Source organism: Erpetoichthys calabaricus, chromosome 15, assembly GCF_900747795.2.
Source record: "Erpetoichthys calabaricus chromosome 15, fErpCal1.3, whole genome shotgun sequence".
Classification (NCBI taxonomy): Eukaryota; Metazoa; Chordata; class Cladistia; order Polypteriformes; family Polypteridae; genus Erpetoichthys; species Erpetoichthys calabaricus.
In genome coordinates, this window is record NC_041408.2 from 30743034 (window position 1) to 30763537 (window position 20504).

At 37.1% G+C, this 20504-nt stretch overlaps 1 protein-coding gene across 3 annotated transcripts in view; it reads right to left on the reverse strand.

Moving 5' to 3' along the window:
* wdpcp (WD repeat containing planar cell polarity effector) overlaps positions 1 to 20504 on the reverse strand; it is a 424187-nt gene that overhangs the window by 176440 nt on the left and 227243 nt on the right. For 2 of the 3 annotated variants that reach the window (XR_007933616.1, XM_028820594.2), the window contains exons 4-5: positions 12337 to 12381; positions 7682 to 7732 (exon numbers count right to left, since the gene is read on the reverse strand). Coding sequence is in view for 2 of the 3 variants with exons in the window: in XM_028820594.2 (XP_028676427.2) it covers positions 7682 to 7732; positions 12337 to 12381 (96 nt within the window). In the remaining variant the exon portion in view is untranslated. The remainder of the gene's footprint in view (positions 1 to 7681; positions 7733 to 12336; positions 12382 to 20504) is intronic. The other variant, XM_051919684.1, reaches the window with a different exon arrangement.

The following is a 20504-nucleotide window of genomic DNA, read 5'->3' on the forward strand; positions in this document are numbered from 1 at the left end:
ATTCTCAAGTAATAAACAGTAAAACCAGACTGTTTAAATTATATTTCACTGAATATATTATTAAATGTGTTTCATTTAATATTTCCAAGGCTTTGCCCTAGAGTCTCCTTCAATCACTCAAAGGGTAGAGTCCTAATGGGGTGCCAGAAATCATTCAAATGCTCACAGAATATAAAAACTCAGAACCAGAGGTGAGATGCCTTGTCCAAGCACAGCTAAGGACTTAATAAAAGAGAAGGTGGCAGCTGTTGTGTGATGTGGGCTTGGTGCAGCTGCCCTTTCCAAGGTATGGCCAGAGGCAACAAATACAGAGTGTTTCTAGATGTCAGACTCACGCCACACAAGCAGTCACAGAACTAAGAGCTCAACGGATGGCAGGGAGACAAAAATAGTTACAGAAGATAGACCTCACATTGCCATCAGAATGATGGAGATGTTTGCTCCTGACAGATAAATTCGACAGGTTTAATACAGGGAAAAGGCTGTCAAAGCAAAAAAGTCATAAAAAGTACAGTATCAGTAGAGGGCCTCTAAAGCAAATCCTTACTGAGAACCACCTGCTTATGTTCTTGGAAAAATTAAAAACTGTAGAAATTGAAAAAAAAGGAAAGAAAATAACGAAGAAGAAATAACACAGAAATCTGATATGATGTTTACATATTATTTAATGTAATTATCTGTAGCCTAACAACATTAATCATTCTTCTGAACATGTTAAGACAGAATATTAAAAAGGAAGAGCTTACTTGTCTATGAAGAACCAAAGGGATAGCACAATGTGATGCCAGACTAGGGTGCATTTTCTTGGCTCTAATCATTCCGTCTTTAATGACAGCACCCCTAGCTTTGGTGCTCATTAGTGAATTTATTCCAAAGTGTTATTGAAAGGACGCAGATCACACAGGCAGCTTTAAATGTTTGCAACAGGTTACATGGGGAAGACACATGAGTGGCTAAAACAAACTGGCACACTGTTCTGGGAAATAAATATGTTTATTAGGCTTTGAAGTAGGAGCTTTGCTGGACTGAAATAAATGTTTTAGGATAAATGCTGCATCGATTCAAGAATTTCCAATCTACACAAATGTCAGACATTTCATTAAAAAAAACACTTCCTTCTTTCCTTTGTTTAAATTGTTCTGTAGTAAAAACTTAAATATATAATGCGATCAAGTCAAGATTAGCAGCAATGGTCTAGCACCTAGAAGGAAACAGAATGAATGGACTTTGGAGTGGTCTGAGGTGGCTTAACGGAGATACATTTCTCTTGATACTTGTACATATCTAGTATAAGACTTGTAATTATACCATAATGTCAATATGCCACACTGTACAGAGATGAATAACCCATCTTCTGATTTTTTATAAATGTTACAAAATCAAAGAAGCCTTTGTCAAGGTCTTTTTACATAAGAATATAGGTTGACTTTTAGCAGTAACTAAACTAAACTGTTATCTTTGCTTCTTGCAGTAAACTGACTTACAGGTACAACAGACTGATGAAGTCAAAGGACTCACTGCAGCCTGAGTTAAAGAGATTGTTCAACATGGCTCGATCTCCTAAGTAGAGAAGATACAGCCGATTATCAAATACATTGGAGCATAAAGGAGCAAAAAAAAAAAATCACAGAGTAAAAGAATCCAAAACAGCATACTAGCAGAACAGTAAGACAGTAAGACTGTAAGTATGTGTTGCTTTCATCTGATTTAATTATGTTATGTTATATTATATAAGACATATCTGATTTAGCAATCTTGCTGATTGTGATACTAATCAGAAATAGGCATAAGTGTTCTGCAATGGCAGGGGACAAAATATAAATTATTGTTTTAGAACATAAAATTTTCCAAAATAAAATTAAATATTTATAGAATGTCTATTACTGAGCAACAATGTGCACAATATTTTGACCAAATGTTAGGCTACAAGAAAATCTGACATTTTTTGATCTTTCAATATAAACAGATATCACAGTAATAAAACTAGTACCAATGAGGGATCAGTGCTGCCTCACAACTCCTGGGGCCTGGGTTTAGGTTAGGTTAGGTTAGGTCAGTTTACTTCCAAATTCCAAAGATATGAAAAATAAATGAATGATTGCTTTTATTTTCTTTGGTTACAATTAATGGACAAAAAAACAGAGATATGGTTTCTCTGGCCAAATAATGTATACAAGGACCACATAATGTGTCAAGCATCTTTCTCGTGGCTGCCCCCAGAAAAATGGTTAAGCAGAGGGTGCACAAAGATGCAACAACAGTATTAAGTGTTGCTAAGAAGCAGAAGGAAGTTTAAGAACATTATAGCAAGTGCTGCCTCAAATAAATCATCAAGCAAGTGGTATGAAATGGCCACAGTCCAACTGCGAAGATCAAACTTGGAGCAAGTGGCCCCAAACTGAGACCCAGAGGAAGTAGGACCACACCCAGAGTAATAATAATAATAATAATACATTTTATTTATATAGCGCCTTTCCCATGCTCAAGGCACTTACAGAATAAATAAAGAACGGCAGAATATACAGTATATAGCATTGTACAAACCAGTTAAATAAATAAAGAAGATTAAGACAGCAAATTCTGAAAAAAAACAGACAACATAATTGATGGTCTAGCACACACATACAGGTTACATTAGCATCTTGACAGAGAAGTAAACTGAGAGAAAGGTAATAAAGTCAAGTAGAGCTAAAAGCCTTCCTGAACAGATGAGTTTTGAGTTGTTTTTTAAAAGAATTCATGGAGTCAGCTGACCTGATTAATTTTGGTAGGTCATTCCAGAGTCTGGGCGCTATACAGCTGAAGGCCCTGTCACCCATAGAGTGTAGATTAGTGAGGGGCACAACAAGATTACCAGAATCAGAGGACCTTAGTGGGCGGGCAGGCACATAGTGATGGAGAAGGTCACTGATGTAGTTAGGTGCGAGGTTATTTAAAGCTTTGTAGGTTATTAGTAGGATTTTATATTCGATTCTGTAGGACACAGGGAGCCAGTGAAGACGGAGCAGGATGGGTGTGACGTGCTCGCTGCTGCTGGTTCGAGTAAGGACTCTCGCAGCTGAGTTTTGAATAAGCTGGAGCTGTGATATAAGATTAGAAGGGGCACCTGCCAGTAGGGAATTACAATAATCGATGCGGGATGTGATAAAAGCATGGACAAGTTTCTCAGCATTAGAGAAGGAGAGGAAGGAGCGAACACGGGATATGTTACGGAGGTGAAAGTAAGAAAGTTTCTTAATGTGATTTATGTGGGCGGAATAAGTGAGTATTATGAAAAATACTAGTTAGGAAGGCTCAAGGATGTTATCCATTTGTTAATGAATGTTACGAAAACACACTGAAGCAGCTAATCCCAATTACTTTGAAACACTGACAACTAATATTTGGCAGAAAAATCAAACATCCCATCAATTTGTATTTTTCATACCTAATATTGTTTGTGTCTTTTAATCCACTGAGGTCTAATGTAATTACATTTAAGAACTTTGCATTTCCACTTGTCGGAACATGTTGTTATGTTCACTTCAAATGCTTTACTAATGAATAACTGGCTTCTTTGTGTCAAGTGCATTATTTGGTTTATAAATGTCATGTGAACATCGCAGAAGAGAAATCCAAGTGTGTGTGTTACAGCTTACAAGTTCTGGATGTACACCCCAGTTTGTGAAGTTATCTTTCCAACTATATACCATTTGTATGCACCAGTGTCTCCTTTCAGGCTATATTTTCTTTTATCTCTTAATCTTCTAGTTTTGCCCTGCAGACCCGCAGCAATCAACAAGGAGATCCATAACTTAAGAGTTCTAGAAGCACGTGGATTGAAGGCTGCCACTGCATGCCAGTGACTAGAGTTATCTGAGACAGGAATGTACAGTTTTCAACTGCAATTTCAATTTAAAAATTATCGTTGATTATTTTTTCTTTCCATACAGATGTTCATATCCAGCTGGTGTACATTCATTTATGTCTTAGCTGAAAATCCACTATGTTGCAAAAGATGCATTGAGGGTATACAGTGCATTAATAAAAAGCTGGAAATCTTTATTTTTATATTATACAGAGAGTTGCAATTAAACTCCAATTTTATGTTTTTTTTCAGATCTAAATTTTATATATTTTCCATAAAAACAATAGCAAACACACTGTTAACATCACACAGTGCATGCTGGACAGCAGAGTCCCATACTCTTCACTACTCATTTGGGTATGCATGAGTAGGGGCAATGGCATTGTTTTATTGTCTCTCTATTATAAAAAAAATTGTGGGACAAAACAAGAATTTTTCAGAGAGATAATTTCAAGTCCTGCGAGACAAGACTTTGTGCCAAGAGATTTAACCATGCTCACGGTCCACTCACCTCTCATTCATGTGAATGCTATTGTCAGACACAGTTCTTGTGCTCTTAGCTCTTATACATTTTTACGTTTTCCTCATTTTAATACAAGACATACAATCTATTTGTTTCCTTCGATGTAGTCCTTTTCTAGACAATAATTTTATATGCTCTAGAATAATCATCAATGACTAAACGAAAAAGAAAAGGCAGCATGTTGAAAAGAGGCCCAAAAGCAGTCAGAGAGAAAAGAGTTAAAAAAAGAGCAATAATAATCTAAATGCAAACTCGAAGGAAAGTTATAATCAGCCCGGACCAAGTGGAATTGAAAACCTAACAGGTCCAAACAGTGGCGAGAATAAAAGACAAAGTAGAACGTCATAAAGAGGTTGACAAATGTTGGCGCGATACACATGCAGAGCAGGTTAGAGAATATGAAAGTACTAAAATTCAAAAGTCTCAAAAAATTTGATAGTAAAGATCGCATTAGCGGTAACAAATGGAAATTATTACTCGGTGAACTAACGGAACAGAGAAAAGAGATCCAATATGTGGACATAGATGATATGACAGAAGCATGTAGATATTGTTCGGATTTAAAGTTTAAGTCGGAGACTTGTAGATCATCTAATTCGTGTTGCCATCAGGGAAAAGTAGTGTTTCTTCCCAATGAAGAGGCGTATCCATGAGAAATAAAAGATTTGTTGTTTGGTGAAAGTGAAATCCACAAACACTACAGGCAAAATATTTGAATCTACAATAATCTGTTCACGTTCGCATCATTCAATGCTCAAAACGTAGATTTACACGATTCAGGACTATATGCTGTGGAATCTGTAGTCCCACAACAATTAAAGCTACTACAAGTTTAATTTCAAAGAAACCACAATTCAGTCAGGTTTATATTTATGATCACAGAGAAGCGGTGCAACATAGAATCGAAAGAGTTAAACAATCGGACGTACTAGAAATTCTACAGCCAATAATGGATACAAATTCATACATCCAAAAGTATCGCACTTTACACAAAATTTATCTGAAAGACATGGACAAAGAAGTTTTCTTGGATTTCTATATGAATCTGAAAGATCATGCTTGCATATATAATAAACCAACATGTGACAAATTGTCAGCGGTAATAATTTAGAAAGACGGAAATATCAAAGACAGAGTTGATATTCGTGTTTATCCAAAAGCACAGCACGATTTTTCACAAGCGGCAGATCCGTAGGGCCTGCACTGGGGTTGGCGAACAAACTGAACAGGGGGCAGAGCCCCCTAGTATTTAAACAAAGTTCTTTATGAGCTCACCACACTGCTGACAAGAATTTTCAGTTAAATTTAATTCATGTAGTGGAAACACACTAGTGCCAGTACTCACTGTTTTAGTCAGCGTCTTGGACCTCCACCCAATGCATTTCAAATTTTAGACAAACTCTTCAAAGTGGGGCAGGAGGGTTTGAGAATGGTATACATAAATTACATTGGAGAGCTTGTGGTCCCTCAGAGTTTCAATTCAGTTCTTATTTGTACATTAGATTGGACAGTGTCCCCTTGATGGTCAGAGTGAAAGATGTTGGAATGCAACCATTTATTGCCAGTACACCACAGTGAAAATTGGACTACTGTTGGGACGCTGCACCAGTGTATACAGACCTGGATTTATACCTTATATGGGGGCAATCAGTTAATGTGAGTTCTGTCTTTAAGATAACTGCTTATTTGAAAATTTCTTCCTTCTTTTGATTTTAAAGTGAAACACGGTTTTATTGTAATGTATTTGTTTTACAACGTTTATAGATAACACTTACATGACCATAAACTGCATGGTTTCCATTAGACTTGCTTACAAGGTTCTAGATTTTTGTTTTTTAATCTTTCAATATCAATCGCTCTATTTTCAAAGAGCTCATTTGGTACAGCATCAATGTCAGCCATTGCATATCCTGAGGATTTATGACAAGAAGCAAATCTGCATGGAGTGCAACAGTATTCAACCATACAAGACCAAATTAGAGTCAGTAGTTAACCTAATATGTACAGTATGAATACTCTGAGGAAAAACCCCACAGACACATGAAGAATGTGCACACTCTACACAGGGACTTCCTGATGCAGGACTCCCATAACTCCTGCACCATCAGTCACCTCTTTGACCTGTAATTAACATTCTATTACTGTAAGCAAGCAGCACCACCAGTCATTCAGTCTTACTGTCTTATGAATACTTGCTTAACCCAATACATTTTGTATGTTTATACTGTATCTAATAAGTATCTTATTAGTTAATTTACATTTAATTTGGAGTGATATTGGTTTCTTTAATCTTATTTATCCTTGTTGTTCGTCTGTTTAGGCGTTTTTGCATAAACTCTCATTTTATTTTGTCCTATATTGTCCCTCTATATGTTGCAGCACAAAGTTGGTCTAAAAGCAAATGCTTTTTTATTGTACTGTAAATAAATTGACCACGAATGAATCACATGTTGACGTTCATAGTATCAGTTCCTCTGTTAAACATAAAATAAAATGAATTTTTCTACAGAGAGAAATAAAACAACTTTCGTGACCTTGTAAGCTTTCTCAGTGCAAGAGAGGGTCACAGCCAATCCTAGCAGTAATGCAGAAAACAGCAGGGTGCAGGGTGCCAGTCCTTCACAGGGCCCACTCCGGCATAAACCCCCACTCAGACTCAGACAGAGCCAATTTGAAATCACCGACTAACTTAGTCTGTACGTTCCTAAGGATGTGGGAGGAAAACCAGCACGCTTGTTAAAAAAATCCACACAGACACATGAAGAAAATGCAAACTTCACATGGACTTTACAAAGAGGGATTCAAATCCACGACTGTGTAGTATGAAAAGTGTCATGGCCAATTTGAAGAATTACAAATAAGCATAAGGTAGGCCTGCAATGTCACTTATGGCCACATAAGAAAGGGTAGGGCTGTTATGGCTGCATATTTTTGCTTCAACAAATGAGCATGATTTAACACGGTTCATTTTTGATACAGTTAGCAGATCTCAGTATGGAATAGCATAAATAAGAATAACAGGAGAAATAGCAAAGGACAATAGGTTTGGTTACAAGTTATGCTGGCTCAGCTTCACTGGACAGCCTGCATTAATCATTTTTTATCCAAGCTTCCCACAGATGTGTCACTTTTTGATAACTTGCATTTCCAAATGAAGCTTTACCACCAAAAGCAGCCATTCTCAAAATATTTCCACTTAGGATAAATAACTGCAGTGTTTTTTTTAAACAGAACTCTCATGTAAAATAAAAAATTCAAAGCATGGGGTTGCCAAAGAGCAATTAAACAGAAGTAAAATCAAAGAGACTTACATTCTAAACATTGTTTCTTTTCTTCAAAGTAATGATAATCAGTCGGTGACACTTCAAAAAAAAAAAAAAAAAGTAATTAACAGAGTGCTACTTGCTGGTAACTCCCACCACACTTTTGACAGCACTATTTTAAACTTATACTTAAAAAAGAAAAACTCCAATTTGATGGGCAGTACTTCAACTTGGCACTGAATGAAACACTTCTGCAGTCCAACAGGTGGCCTAATATTGCAGTGTTCTTTGTATCATCTGATAGCAAAATACCCTGAAACTGAATCCAGAAATAAAGTAGAGCCAGTCCGTCTGTCAGCAGCATGCTGGAGACAATATATTACAACCACACCCTAGACAAAGGGTGCCCACACAGTCCTCCACCTCATACTGCCCCTCAACAGGAAGCAACCTTAGCTGGAAGGACCTTTTGGCCATTCAAGAAACTTCCAGGATTAAAAGATTTAATCTGATAAAGAAACTTATTTATTCATTGAGGCCTGCCTTCTCTTGCAGCAGGTGGCTGACAAGGGATCCAGTCTGTGGCAATGATTCACAAGCTAGACATGGGATTCCCTCTACTGGATAAGTCGAGCAACAACTAGTCATTAGTTTTAGGGTGTAAAGACACTTATAGAGCAACATGCCCAGTTGAACAGACAAGAAAAAGGCAATCAATTTTCACAGTTTCAGTTATGCAAAAATGAGTCAGGTATTTTCAACCTCTACTTTTCTCGCCCCCTCTCAGTTAACAAGCGTCACTTCTATGATTCACAGAATGGAAGGAAGCATCACATCTAGAGAGCTTTAAATTAAGGGCAACAGCAATAAGGTCTGAAAAGGAAAGAGTTTCAAACATTTCAATCATTTATGAAATGACCGTAACAGCCTGCAATTTCTAAGCGCAGAAAATTAAAAGTGAAGGAAAAGAGGACAGCAAAATAGTGTGCTGTAGTGACTGTAAATTGTCACTAACAAAGAGGGTTCTAGTTGATTCCTTGAAGCCATTTGTATAGCTAATAGACATCTCATATCTGAAATGAGTAGCACACAAGGGAGGATGGAACACAAATAGTAAGAGTTTATTGATGCCAAGCATAAAGTGCTACTAATGAAGTCCTGGATTTTTTGGTAGGGAACATGCTTGTAATAATTTGTGGGTAACATAAAAAAAGACCAACTGTTTTACACGTATGATATCAATGAAATAAGTCCGACCTATTGTTTAATAATGCCGTCTTACAGCACCATGGAGCTGGCTTCAGTTCTCTGCCAAGTCACTATCTGAGCATACGTATCATGTTCTCTCCATGCCAATAAGAGTTTTCTTAAGGTATCCCAAAAATGTGCCTGTCCACTGCCAAATCAAATTGGACGGGTTATGTATGGTATGTGCACACCTGACAATCCTTTTCTGGGCTTATTCCTGCCTTGCACCTAAGGCTCTTGGGATAGGCTCTGCCTGCCTGCCTGCAAGTGCATAATGGAAAGGGTTTTCAGAAAATCAATGGTTTGGAGAAGTACACCGATTGCTTTATTTATTAAGTGGCTTTAAAGAAAGTCATTAATTTAGAATTATGGAAACTTGAAATAATTTGCCGAATTTGGTCTTCCTTTACACTCAGTTGGACTTGAATTTTTACTCAATAATAATAATAAGAAGAATTAATTGCATTTATATAGTGCTTTTCTTGCTACTCAATGCACTTTACCAAAGACAAAATGGAACCACTTCAACCGCCATCAATGCATAGCACCCACCTGGATGATGCAACGGCAGCCATTATTGCGCCAGTACACTCACCACTTGTTAGCTATTAGATGGTGAAGGGGTTAGAGAGATAGTCAATAAGATTAGGGGGCCAGAATGATCAGGATGTGATGGGCAATTTAGCCAGGGCATTGGGATACACCACTACTCTTTACAAAGGATCTTTAATGGCCGCAGAGAGTCAGGATCTTGGTTTTGTGTCTCTTCTGAAGGATGGTGCCATTTTTTACAGCACAGTGTCCTTGTCCCCGTCACTGCACTTGGGCATTGGGGTCGACATTCAAACCACACGGTAAGCAGCCCCTGCTGGCCACACCAACACCTCTTCCAGGAGCAACCCAAGCTTTTTCCTAGATGGTCTCCCATCGAAGTACTGGCCAGGCCTGAACATGCTTAGCTTCAGGCGCAAATGGTATGACTGCAGATAATAATCATCGATATGCTTCATCTCAAATGCTACTCCTTACTTTATTTCTGCAATTTTGATATTTTTATTACAGTGCAGCTGTAGTAGACATTATTTTAGATAAGTCTGAAAATTTTCTGTCCCTAATACTTTAAACATAAGCAGTCATTTCAGTTTTAAATTTTTTTATTAAGAAGACTACCTACTTTGAGACTAACAAATAAATAATGTCTGAATTTGGATTTTTCACTCGGTATAGAATGCTGTGGATTTCGCAGGCTGCTCTAAAGGTTTGTTCCTGCAGTTTTTGATGGCTTGATTCAACAAATTAAAAATGAATATGAATGTACAAAGCACGAGAATCTACTTATGCTTCTTGTTTTTGAAAAGGTTTATGAATGCAGTCAAGAGTGTATTGTGGGATAAGCATTGGTCCACCAGCACAGAAATGACCTGTTGTTTGTTCTTCATTTTCCAAACCTACATATTCTACTCTAGCATGGCAGAATCTGAAGCCTACCAGAGTAGCATTGGGTGCAAGGAAGGATCCAAGTCTGACTGGGGTGCCAGTGCATTGAAGGGCGCGCTCAACTACAAGCCTGAACTCAGACATACACGACCAGTTTAGGGCCAACAATCAAACTAACAAAGTGAAATGATGAAAACGACCCAGACAAGAATGGAAACTTGGGGATGGGGGCAGAATCTGAACCTAGGACCTTGAAACTGTTACCTGCAGTGGAACCCACTGTGCCACCTTGTGGCCCTGACATTTTTATTAAACTACTCAAAATAAATGAACCTGTTAGACCTGAAACTTGCTACGTGACTGAATGCAGATTGTTAAATGTATTTTTAAAAAGTCCACTTGGTCTTTCAACAGCTTCTTCATCTTCCTGATCTTTCTCCGGGATCTGCCTTGCCCATATTCTAGCTAGTGGTGTATCTGTTTTTTGCAATATAGTTTACATGATAACGTTCTCTAGAAACATTCAAATATACCATATAGGATTTTCTATCAAACTGATCATTTCACCTCATATACAATAGTTTTCATCAAACGGGTCTGTGCATGTACGTTCAACAAAATGAATGGACCACTTTACTAGCACTTTGAAAGTCAGCTCCTTAGGAGAGCAATAATGTCAGTGTCCAGTGGCAAATAAAAAAAAACTGTATGTATTTAAGATAAGACAGGAGTTCTGTGGCATGCTTTTAACAGATAATCTCCATTTTTACTATGTTTAACACAAAAAGGTTTATCTCTCACTATAATGTAAATTGTGAAGGGTGCCTGGCTGGCAGGAGATGTCAGGTACAGGGGCACCACCAGCTTGGCACTGTCAGAGCTGAAAGTCATGCAGCTGATTTACAAGGACAGTGAACCACACTGGCATGGGCAGGAACCCTCATAATACTAGCCACTAGCGATTTTTATGTTTCCTGCATGCATGGTGGAAATTAGCATGTAATTTGGCAAAACTGAGAGGCAGCTGCAGCTCAGGGGAAAGAGTGCAATGTTTTCCCAGGATGCCAGAGGGCTGATGAACCCGCAAAAAACAAAGGGGCCCCAATACTCCTTTCAAAATGAAAGTCAGGCTAGAAAAGTAAGGGAAGAGATTGCAAGATCATATACTAGAGGGCTCTTGATCCTGGGGGAACTTATGAGATTGTTTTAGCTGGCTTTTAAGGGAGGATAAAGGCATGGGGTGCATGGTCTATCTTGGTGTTTATGAAATAAAAGTACCACCAAGTTGGTATTCAACTGGCTAAAAGCAGACAGCCAAAGGAATTCTTGAGTCAGGAGATGAGTTCAAGCAAGAGCTCAACTCGTGAGAAGGAGAGAGGATAGAATCAAGAGAAGATAAAGAAAATAAAAAGGGCAAGCATCATGTGGTAGTCAAATGGACAAGCCATGCCACCAAGCAGACAGAGATCAACATCTGTGGGGAGGATGCCCAAACAGGCTATACAGCCTATAGTTTACTTTTGCACTTCAAGCTCAATCCACACTATTTGACCCTGAAGGCATCACTTAATCAGCATGTGTCTAGACTGTGAAAAATATATGCAAACATTAAACTGTGAAAAATATATGCAAACATTTGAAATTTATTCTGATATTATAAGTTACATTAATTAAAGGGACTGGCCATATAAATTATAATAAAATGAATAACATATCAGCTTTTATTATTAAATACACCATCTGTAAAGATCATAAATTTGGAAGTGATCGGCATTTGTGGTTAAAATAAGTGTAGTCAGTAAATGTGTGCTGTAAAAATCAAATTAAAGTTTAATTCACATTATTACAGCCAAAGAGTACCATTTTTAGGTGAAATCATTTGTGAATATTTAAGTCTGAAAACAGGACATCACCTTTAAACAGCAATACCAAAACATATAAATCTGACTTAAAGCAGTATTGTGTAAATTTATAAATTTACAAAAATTTAATCTTGAAAGAGACTTTTTTTTTTTTACCTGGCTCTCCTTTGTCATAGTACTGATATGTGCCAATATCTGTATCTGTATGGAGAAAAACAAAGATTTGGCATTAGAAGTGTGGAGTTGATAGATTCATCATGCCAAGATAAACAATCATCATCTTCCAATATCAAGCGCAACCTGGTGCATAAGTGAGACAGACACAACAGTTTAGTGCACAGGGTGGATTTGCACATATAGGCTTTGTCGGTTTTTTTATTTTGGTCCTATCAGAATGAATACTCTAGTAGTTGTTACACAAGGTGTTAAAAGAGTACAGAAAAGTCTGTTTTAGTGTCAGAGAAGAGCTATCAGTGACCATCACACCATGAGAACCATGGCACTTCAATGGTAATTAACGTTTCCTCCTTGACCAATGCCCTCTTAATCTATCTGCATATCAAGAAACAGATGGCACCAACGTAGGAAAATGAACAATGCACCTGCTACAGTAAAATGCTGCAGAAGTCAGTGCTTTTAAAGGAATACTCCACCTAAAAATATGTAGTTTGTAGTGATGGCTGGGAAAAAAGTTTTAATCTCATGTTTTCATGCAGAACAGAGGTAACAAATTACCTGATATAGTGGGCATTGATGGTGACCAACGCTGGAGAACAGCAATCAATGTAAAAATGTTTTGTGATAAATCACACATACTGTATCTTGTGTTGCATAATCCACATCAAGCCATCCAGTTGTATGCTAACAACTCCGCATACACAGGCATTTTCATTTAAATATTGTATTGCTAAATAAACCACCTCTGGAAGATTCTTGTGTTAATGAAAATGGAATGCACTCAGACGTGAACAAGCATTTGAATTGTACACTCGCCTCCCAACATTACATTAATATTAATAGCGGTGAGCCACAATTGGAATACATCAGGATTACTTAGCAGTGGTCTGTGAAACTACACTTTTCTTTTCCTAATAATACTTTCAATTGTTTCAGTGGTTTTCTTTAACTTTTAATTTTTGTTTTACATGTCTCTCAGTGCTTGTTTTTGTTTATAACATGTGAATCATAATGTAAGCCAATGAATAAGCTTTTACCAGGCTGGAGTCCTGACCAATGAATGAGGCAGGTTTTCAATTCAAATGTTCATTTTTGTCTGAGCATGTTCAATTTTTGTTCAAGAGAATGTTTATTTAACTATTTTTCATAAAAATACACATATCTGGGAGGTTGTGAGTATATGACTGGATGACTTGACATGTACATTATGTGACATGAGTAATGTAAAATTTTTCTCCATGGACTTCTTGATGCTTTTTGCTGTTGTGCGATGTTAATTAAAATACTCCCAACTGCATTAGAAACTTTGTTATCAGTGTTCTGCATGGACAAAAAAAAACTTCTTTCTCAGTCATCACTACAAACTAAACAGGGAAGTAAAATATACAAAAAATATCATTTTTAGGTGAAGGTTTTCTTTAAAATCCTGAATATTTACAAGGAAAGACAATACTATCCTGCCACATATTCATTCATGCTACTGTGCATACACATTGCTAAAATTGCATCTTTCTGATAGATTCAGAAATGGATTACTCTTAATATTATTGCTTCATTTGCAATATTGCTTATTTATTAGCAAGTAGCTGATTTTAATTTAGAGGAGATTACATTATGTACATGTTCATGACAGATGTTAATTACATGGATTACTGCAGTTCAGAAGAAAAAGATATTTCTCACACTGTGTTACCAAAACAAAACACAAATAAAACATTAAGGTTATTGAATGCCATGAATCAATCTGATACAGCACCAAATCAGCACTGCAGCTCTAGTTAGTTAAGCATGTGAAAGGCAGAAACATTTCATTTTGAGGCAAAGCAGACAGAAAAATATAATACTCCAGCAATTACCTTTCCTGAACTTATATTTGGGTTGCAAGTGCTGAGATAGAAGGACTCAGGTACAAACTGAATAATGCTTTAACTCAGCAACCTGTGATTTGTAGTTGTGTGATCTGACATCCTCAGGCGACAAAATCAGCAACGGTAGCCATTAATCATTAGTTGTAACACCGAGTAAAGGCCTTTTATATTGTCAAAAATCGTTTACTATCATTTGCTAATCGCTGTTTTCTGTTTCATTTGCATTTTTCATAGTTTCAACTTTTCCTTAGTTGTACATCAGAGTATCCCCAAAAATCACCTATCCCTCATCAAGTCATGAAATGACATAAATTGAATACATAACAAATCTTAAATTTAAACAAAAAAATAAGGCAATATGCTAAAGTCATATGCACAAAAATCAATAAGTCCTGTGATTCAGTAGTGTGCAGAATGAGTTCTCTACCTCAGCAAAGGATTATGACATTGTGTGGTGCCAAACCCAAACAGACGGAAACAAAATGCGCAACACATTTCACTAAGGTGTGCTTTTCAGCCCAACTCCACATTATGGGTGATGGTTGTGTCACATGTTTGTTACTGCATATACCAAAATGAGGCTAAGGATCTGTGCTGGTATCCAGAAGGTTGCCGGTTCCAATCCCCGTCACTGCCAAAAGAGATCCTACTCTGCTGGGCCCTTGAGCAAGACCCTTAACCTGTAATTGCTCCAGGGGCTGTACAATGGCTGACCCTGCGCTCTGATCCAAAGGGGTTTGCGAAAACTAAGTAATTTCCTTTGGGATTAATAAAGTTTAAAAAAAAAATAAAATAAAAATATGAGAGCAATGGCTATTTAAATTAAACCAAACAAAAAAAAACCTGTATAAATTAAAAACATATTGCAAATAATAATAATAATAATAATAATAATAATAAATCATACCATGTAGCCTAAAATAGACAAATGTCCTGATGTAAATATTTTCTTGTACAGCCATGATAAAGCATTTACATGTTCACAAGCCACATGGTCACGGCTAGAACTTGCTTGCAATTTTCTACTTTTAATAATCATTACTTATTAAATTACTTATTAAATATCAAGCTATTTATAGTCATTCTATCTGGTATTGAACTTGTCAAGCAGGAATCCAAACCAGCTATGCAACCACAATGCCGGATTTTCCTTGGAAGAGTTTCAAAAATGCTGGCAGCAATGAGAGCTTTGTTATTTAATTATAAATAGCAATTTATATTGGCATGACTTGCCAACAGATTTTGTGGCCATTTTTGCTAGAGTGTAATACCTTAAAGAAAGGATTACTGCAATCACTTGTAGCTGGTCAATAAGCAGTTTAAAGATCTCCTTTATCATTAAATGCGTGCCAGTCAAACTAAAACTCACATACTGTACTGCACATGTGTTCATTCCAAAAATTTATCAAGAAAAAAGGCAAATAATTATTTTCAATTTATGGAAGCAGGTCTCCTATCTTTGAGGGCTAACATTTTAACAATTCATGACATGACACACATATTTCCTTAGTCTCTCAAGGTTGTTCTTAATCTAGAGGAAATGTATACCTGATCAGTGTAGATATTACGTTATCTAAAATGACACTTTTTGGTAAAAATACAGCAGCCGCTGTGTGTATCTGATTCTGATTTGCCGCCTGACCACTTAATCACAATTTATGTTGCCGGAGGCAGACTCCAGGCTACAAGATGTCAAGATGCACCTCAAATTATGTTGTTTAATCAATCCTATAAACTGCTATCCTGCTAGGACTTGATTATTTTTAATTTATGCAGCACATTTCTAATTGCTTCTCTAACATTTATGTGAATCATGCCTAATATGATTGGAGTCTGTCTCTTTTGCAGTACACTGGTTCTGTAGCTTGGAAATGTCTCCTCCATTTGAAGTGTGGTAATGTGATAAGTGAGGTTTGGAGTTTTGTTTTTTTAATCATATTTTACATTTTTTTAAAAACAAATATCATCCTTAATAGCATCACTTGCAATATAGATAGTATTTAAGGAACTGGTTTCTCCTGGCCTACTGTAAGGCATCATTTTATACAGTATTTTACACAGTATTAAATTCTGGGAGCGTAATGTGGTGGGCATGTTACACAAAGATCTTAGGTGTAATAACAACAAACTGGAGATACAGCATGTTAGGAACCAGTGTGGATATGCAGTAGTTTTTTAGTATAAATATTAAGAGATGTGTGTTTTTCCCTGTTCAAAGTAGGACTCCTGAAACATTCTACCAGTTTGGTATCCAAAAGCTTTAGTGCAAACCTCGACGTTAATCCTCATTTGCAGCTGAACTCTTTTGAACTCCCAATTCTGATTTGTCTACTGGGAATAATCAGTCACGAAATTCAAACTGTTCCTGAAAAGGTATCATTTTTTAGTTTGCACATTACATGGACTATGACTGTTTATTTTCATATGTTATTCTTTTGGGTGTTCCACATTGATGTTGGCCATGCTGTACAGTTTGTTACAGTTGGCGGAGTGTTGCCAAGTCCAAAGGTGGCAGGTAAGTGGCAAAGCACATAAATAGGGGGCTCCTAGGAGCTGTAAGCCTTGTCATTGTAAAGAGAGAGCAGTTAGTGAACACCACAAGTCAAATCAATTTATTTTGTATGGCGCACTTGACTGAGTGTTAGCTCAGGGCATATTAGTAAGTTCACTGGATAAATACAATTATAAACTTTACAAATTACAGAAGGCCCACATATAAAAATACATATTAGTTTAAACACACAGTAAAAAAAGCAATTTCAAATTGATTGAAATAATAGGATCCTATTAGCATGTGCTGTTAATATTATTGTGGAGATATGGTGAGATGACAATGGAGAAGAGGAAAATAAAAGTTCCAGTCAGCAGCATCCAGGGAGAAAATACACCTCTGAAAGGTCCACAGTCAGTTATAACCCAAACTCTAAAACAGTGTCAGACATAGTCAGAGTCCTGGAGGCCTAGAACCACAGACTTCTGGATTCCAAAGCTCCCAGTATCCTAGATGTTAGTAATGGTTTGCACTTACTGAAATACATATATTTCTGTACAGATGATTAACAAACAGCAATGCAATAAAAACAGCTAATCCGTGGCTCTAATCAGGGTAGGCTACACTAAAGTAATGAGTCAAACAGGCAGATTATTGCACAGCTTTGGGGCCCTGCAGCCAAAAACTAGATCTCCCATTGTTGTTTTATTAATCTTTTGTTGTTCAGTGTCTTGAGATCTCAAGTTGTGTTCTGATTTGTAAGTAATGACAAGTTCAGATAAGTAAGAAGAGATGAAGAAGGATTTTGCAATCAGCCCTAAGCTTAACTGGAAGCAAATGTAATCATTTAATAACAGAAGTTATGTGGTGGTCCTTTATAGTTCTTGTAATGTAACACATTGCATGGTCAGTTCTACTAATAATACTAACCTTGTCTGCATATTAAAACTTCAAGAAGGTAATTTCAATGCTGACTTTGCCTACTTACCATCAATCTGATTTCAAGATGTTATTTAAAACCTTACTATCTTAGACAGTGGAGAAAAATATAATTTGAACTTCATTAATGTTATTCAGTTAATTAATAAAATAAAAATACACAGCAAATACAGTGAAAATTACAATAATAACTCAACTGTAAAGCAAGCTTAGTGTCAAAACAATTTAAGCAAAGGAGGAACTGAGCTTTCAATGGGGACATGATTCATGATGCATGATTAGAATACAAATAAAGCCCACATTATTTCCTGTTTATAACAAATATGTCTGGGAGTGCATAAGTAAAAGATTACAGCAAGTGCTCAAGCTCATGCACACAGAAAAACCAACACATTATTTTCAATTCACAACAAATGCCTTAGCATTTATAAACAGCAGATTACATCAAAAGAACTTCATCTTGCATTACACAACACTGCAAGATCACACTGTAACATGCCAAAGGTAGGTTATATCAATCAAACACATGTAAGCTGGCTTTTTCAATAGTACAGTGTTCATTTGTAATTTTATTCCAATGTTTGAATGAGTTCCAAAATGATACAACTAGTATTGTGAGATTTCTTAACTCTTTTGAGACCCTCCCTAATGGGGCGACACGCCGAAATGCGATTTACGCATCTGTTGAGGGCTGCTTGTCCATCGCCAAGGCAACCGCAGGTTCACATTGCCCCGCATGTTCGCAGCACCCTGGAAGTTTGCAGAGTCACAGAGGCAACCTCAAGCTTACCTCCTCCTCCTGCAACACATCTGTCACCCTATAGGTGATGCAGGGAACATTATAACTTGACCATTGACCTGGCTCTGGCCCTGCCCATTTGCTGTGTCTATGTGTAGTAGAGTGGTAGCTCCTGTTTCAATATATAACCTTGCTGTTTCTGTTTCGAGTGGATTAAAGCTGGCTTTCCTGAAGCCCTTAGACTCAGCCTCATCTTTTGGGTGTAAGACAGCAACTCCACATCACAGTATCAAATACTTTACTGCACTGCATTTTGTGTTTCCTTCTCTGGCTGTAACTCTCGTACACAGGTTTTGTTATATTGAAGAGATGTTTGTGACGAGAAACTAGTACTAATGCTAAAAACACAGAGGACATCAAACTGAGAGAGGCCATGAAATACTGGTTGAAGGCAACCACAACTCCTTGAGACTGACAAATACCAAAAGAGAAATCCACTTTTTGGCAGGTGGTAGTAGATATCTGAACAAGGACACAAACACAGCTAAAGCCCAAGAGAATACAATATGGAAACTGTCTTTGGAGCGTGACTCTTCATGTGGCAGCTTAGTGTCAAGGATGCCATGGCGACAGGGACCAACACAGGAGACTTTAATCTGATGACCTGAGTCCTCATTGACCATTCCTTACATGAAGTGATTGGTCCTGTGCTTACAAGTAAAACTGTGTGTGATTCTGGGAAGATGTGAGAGGGGAGATGATTTTCTTCTCCCTTTGCACACTGTACCCTTCCCTTGTATTCTGCTTCATTCTGAACATAATATTTTTAATATTATGAGTGGCTAAATGCATAACAAATGAGATTAGTATAACTAAAGTATACATTTAAATGTATGTGGGCTATAGACATACTGAATTTCCATGTAAATGAAGAGCTTAAGGCAGCATCACATGAAATAGACTTAAGAGTAATAGTGGCCCAGTCCCAATTTCCAGCTATTGTAATTGGAGAAGGTGATTGAATTAGCTAACATAGTGCATGTTTAAATAAGAAAACATAATAAAAACTTTTTTAACATTCTACAAAGTTCAGTTCAGTTTCCTGAAGAATACATACAAGATTTATTCAAACAATACATACAAGATTTATTCAAACATTTTTTATGAAACAGGAAATTACAACGGGACTGACTGGATGAAACTAAGGAGCCATATTCATGACATCCTAACAAATAGACTGGAGCAATGTGGAAAATTAAACAAAGTGATGTTGTATGAACCTTGCCCAGTCATCATTATTGGTTTGCACATGTGTGCATTTTGGAGATAGCTGAGGGGCTCTGATGGTAACTCTCCTCCGGACCAGGTGTTGGGACTGTTGCCAAATGCTTTTTCCTCTCCCCCTCTAAAGGAGGGAAGATTCAACACCTGTTCCACATCTGACATCACTTCCATCATATGTCCTCCTGGACCCTCCTCATCCTGCCTGGATCCCATATAAGCACCTTCTACCCCACCTTACCTCTGATCTTGGCCTCCAGTCTGAAAAGACATAACACATTTATGATATTTTTTGTCTTGCTTCTCAGAATATATGGGGATCAAGAAAGTACCCTAACCCCTCATTCTTAAGTCTAAACAGCTGATCTGCAACCTTCAAAAGTGGTTCCTGCACATTCTACTGATGGCGATAATTGCTCAGATTAAGGAAAAAACTAAGAAAGAGAGAGAGAGAGAAACCTATGGAAAGAAAGACAGAACATTACTCGGTGGAAAAACTTGCATCACGGGATCTACAGCATGTCAACTGGAGCTCCCAGAAGAGTAATTGTACTAGTAGTAATATCATGTGTGCAGAGTACAGTGAAATTCACACTTATATGTCTAACTAACAGACTACAGATAGATAAATAGATAGATAGATAGATAGATAGATAGATAGATAGATAGATAGATAGATAGATAGACAGACAGACAGACAGACAGACAGACAGACAGACAGACAGACAGACAGACAGACAGTCAGTCAGTAGTACTACAACTTCTCAAGAATTAGTAAAATATGTTCAATGACAAAATGGAACTTCCAGTGCCATCAAATTTTTTCCAA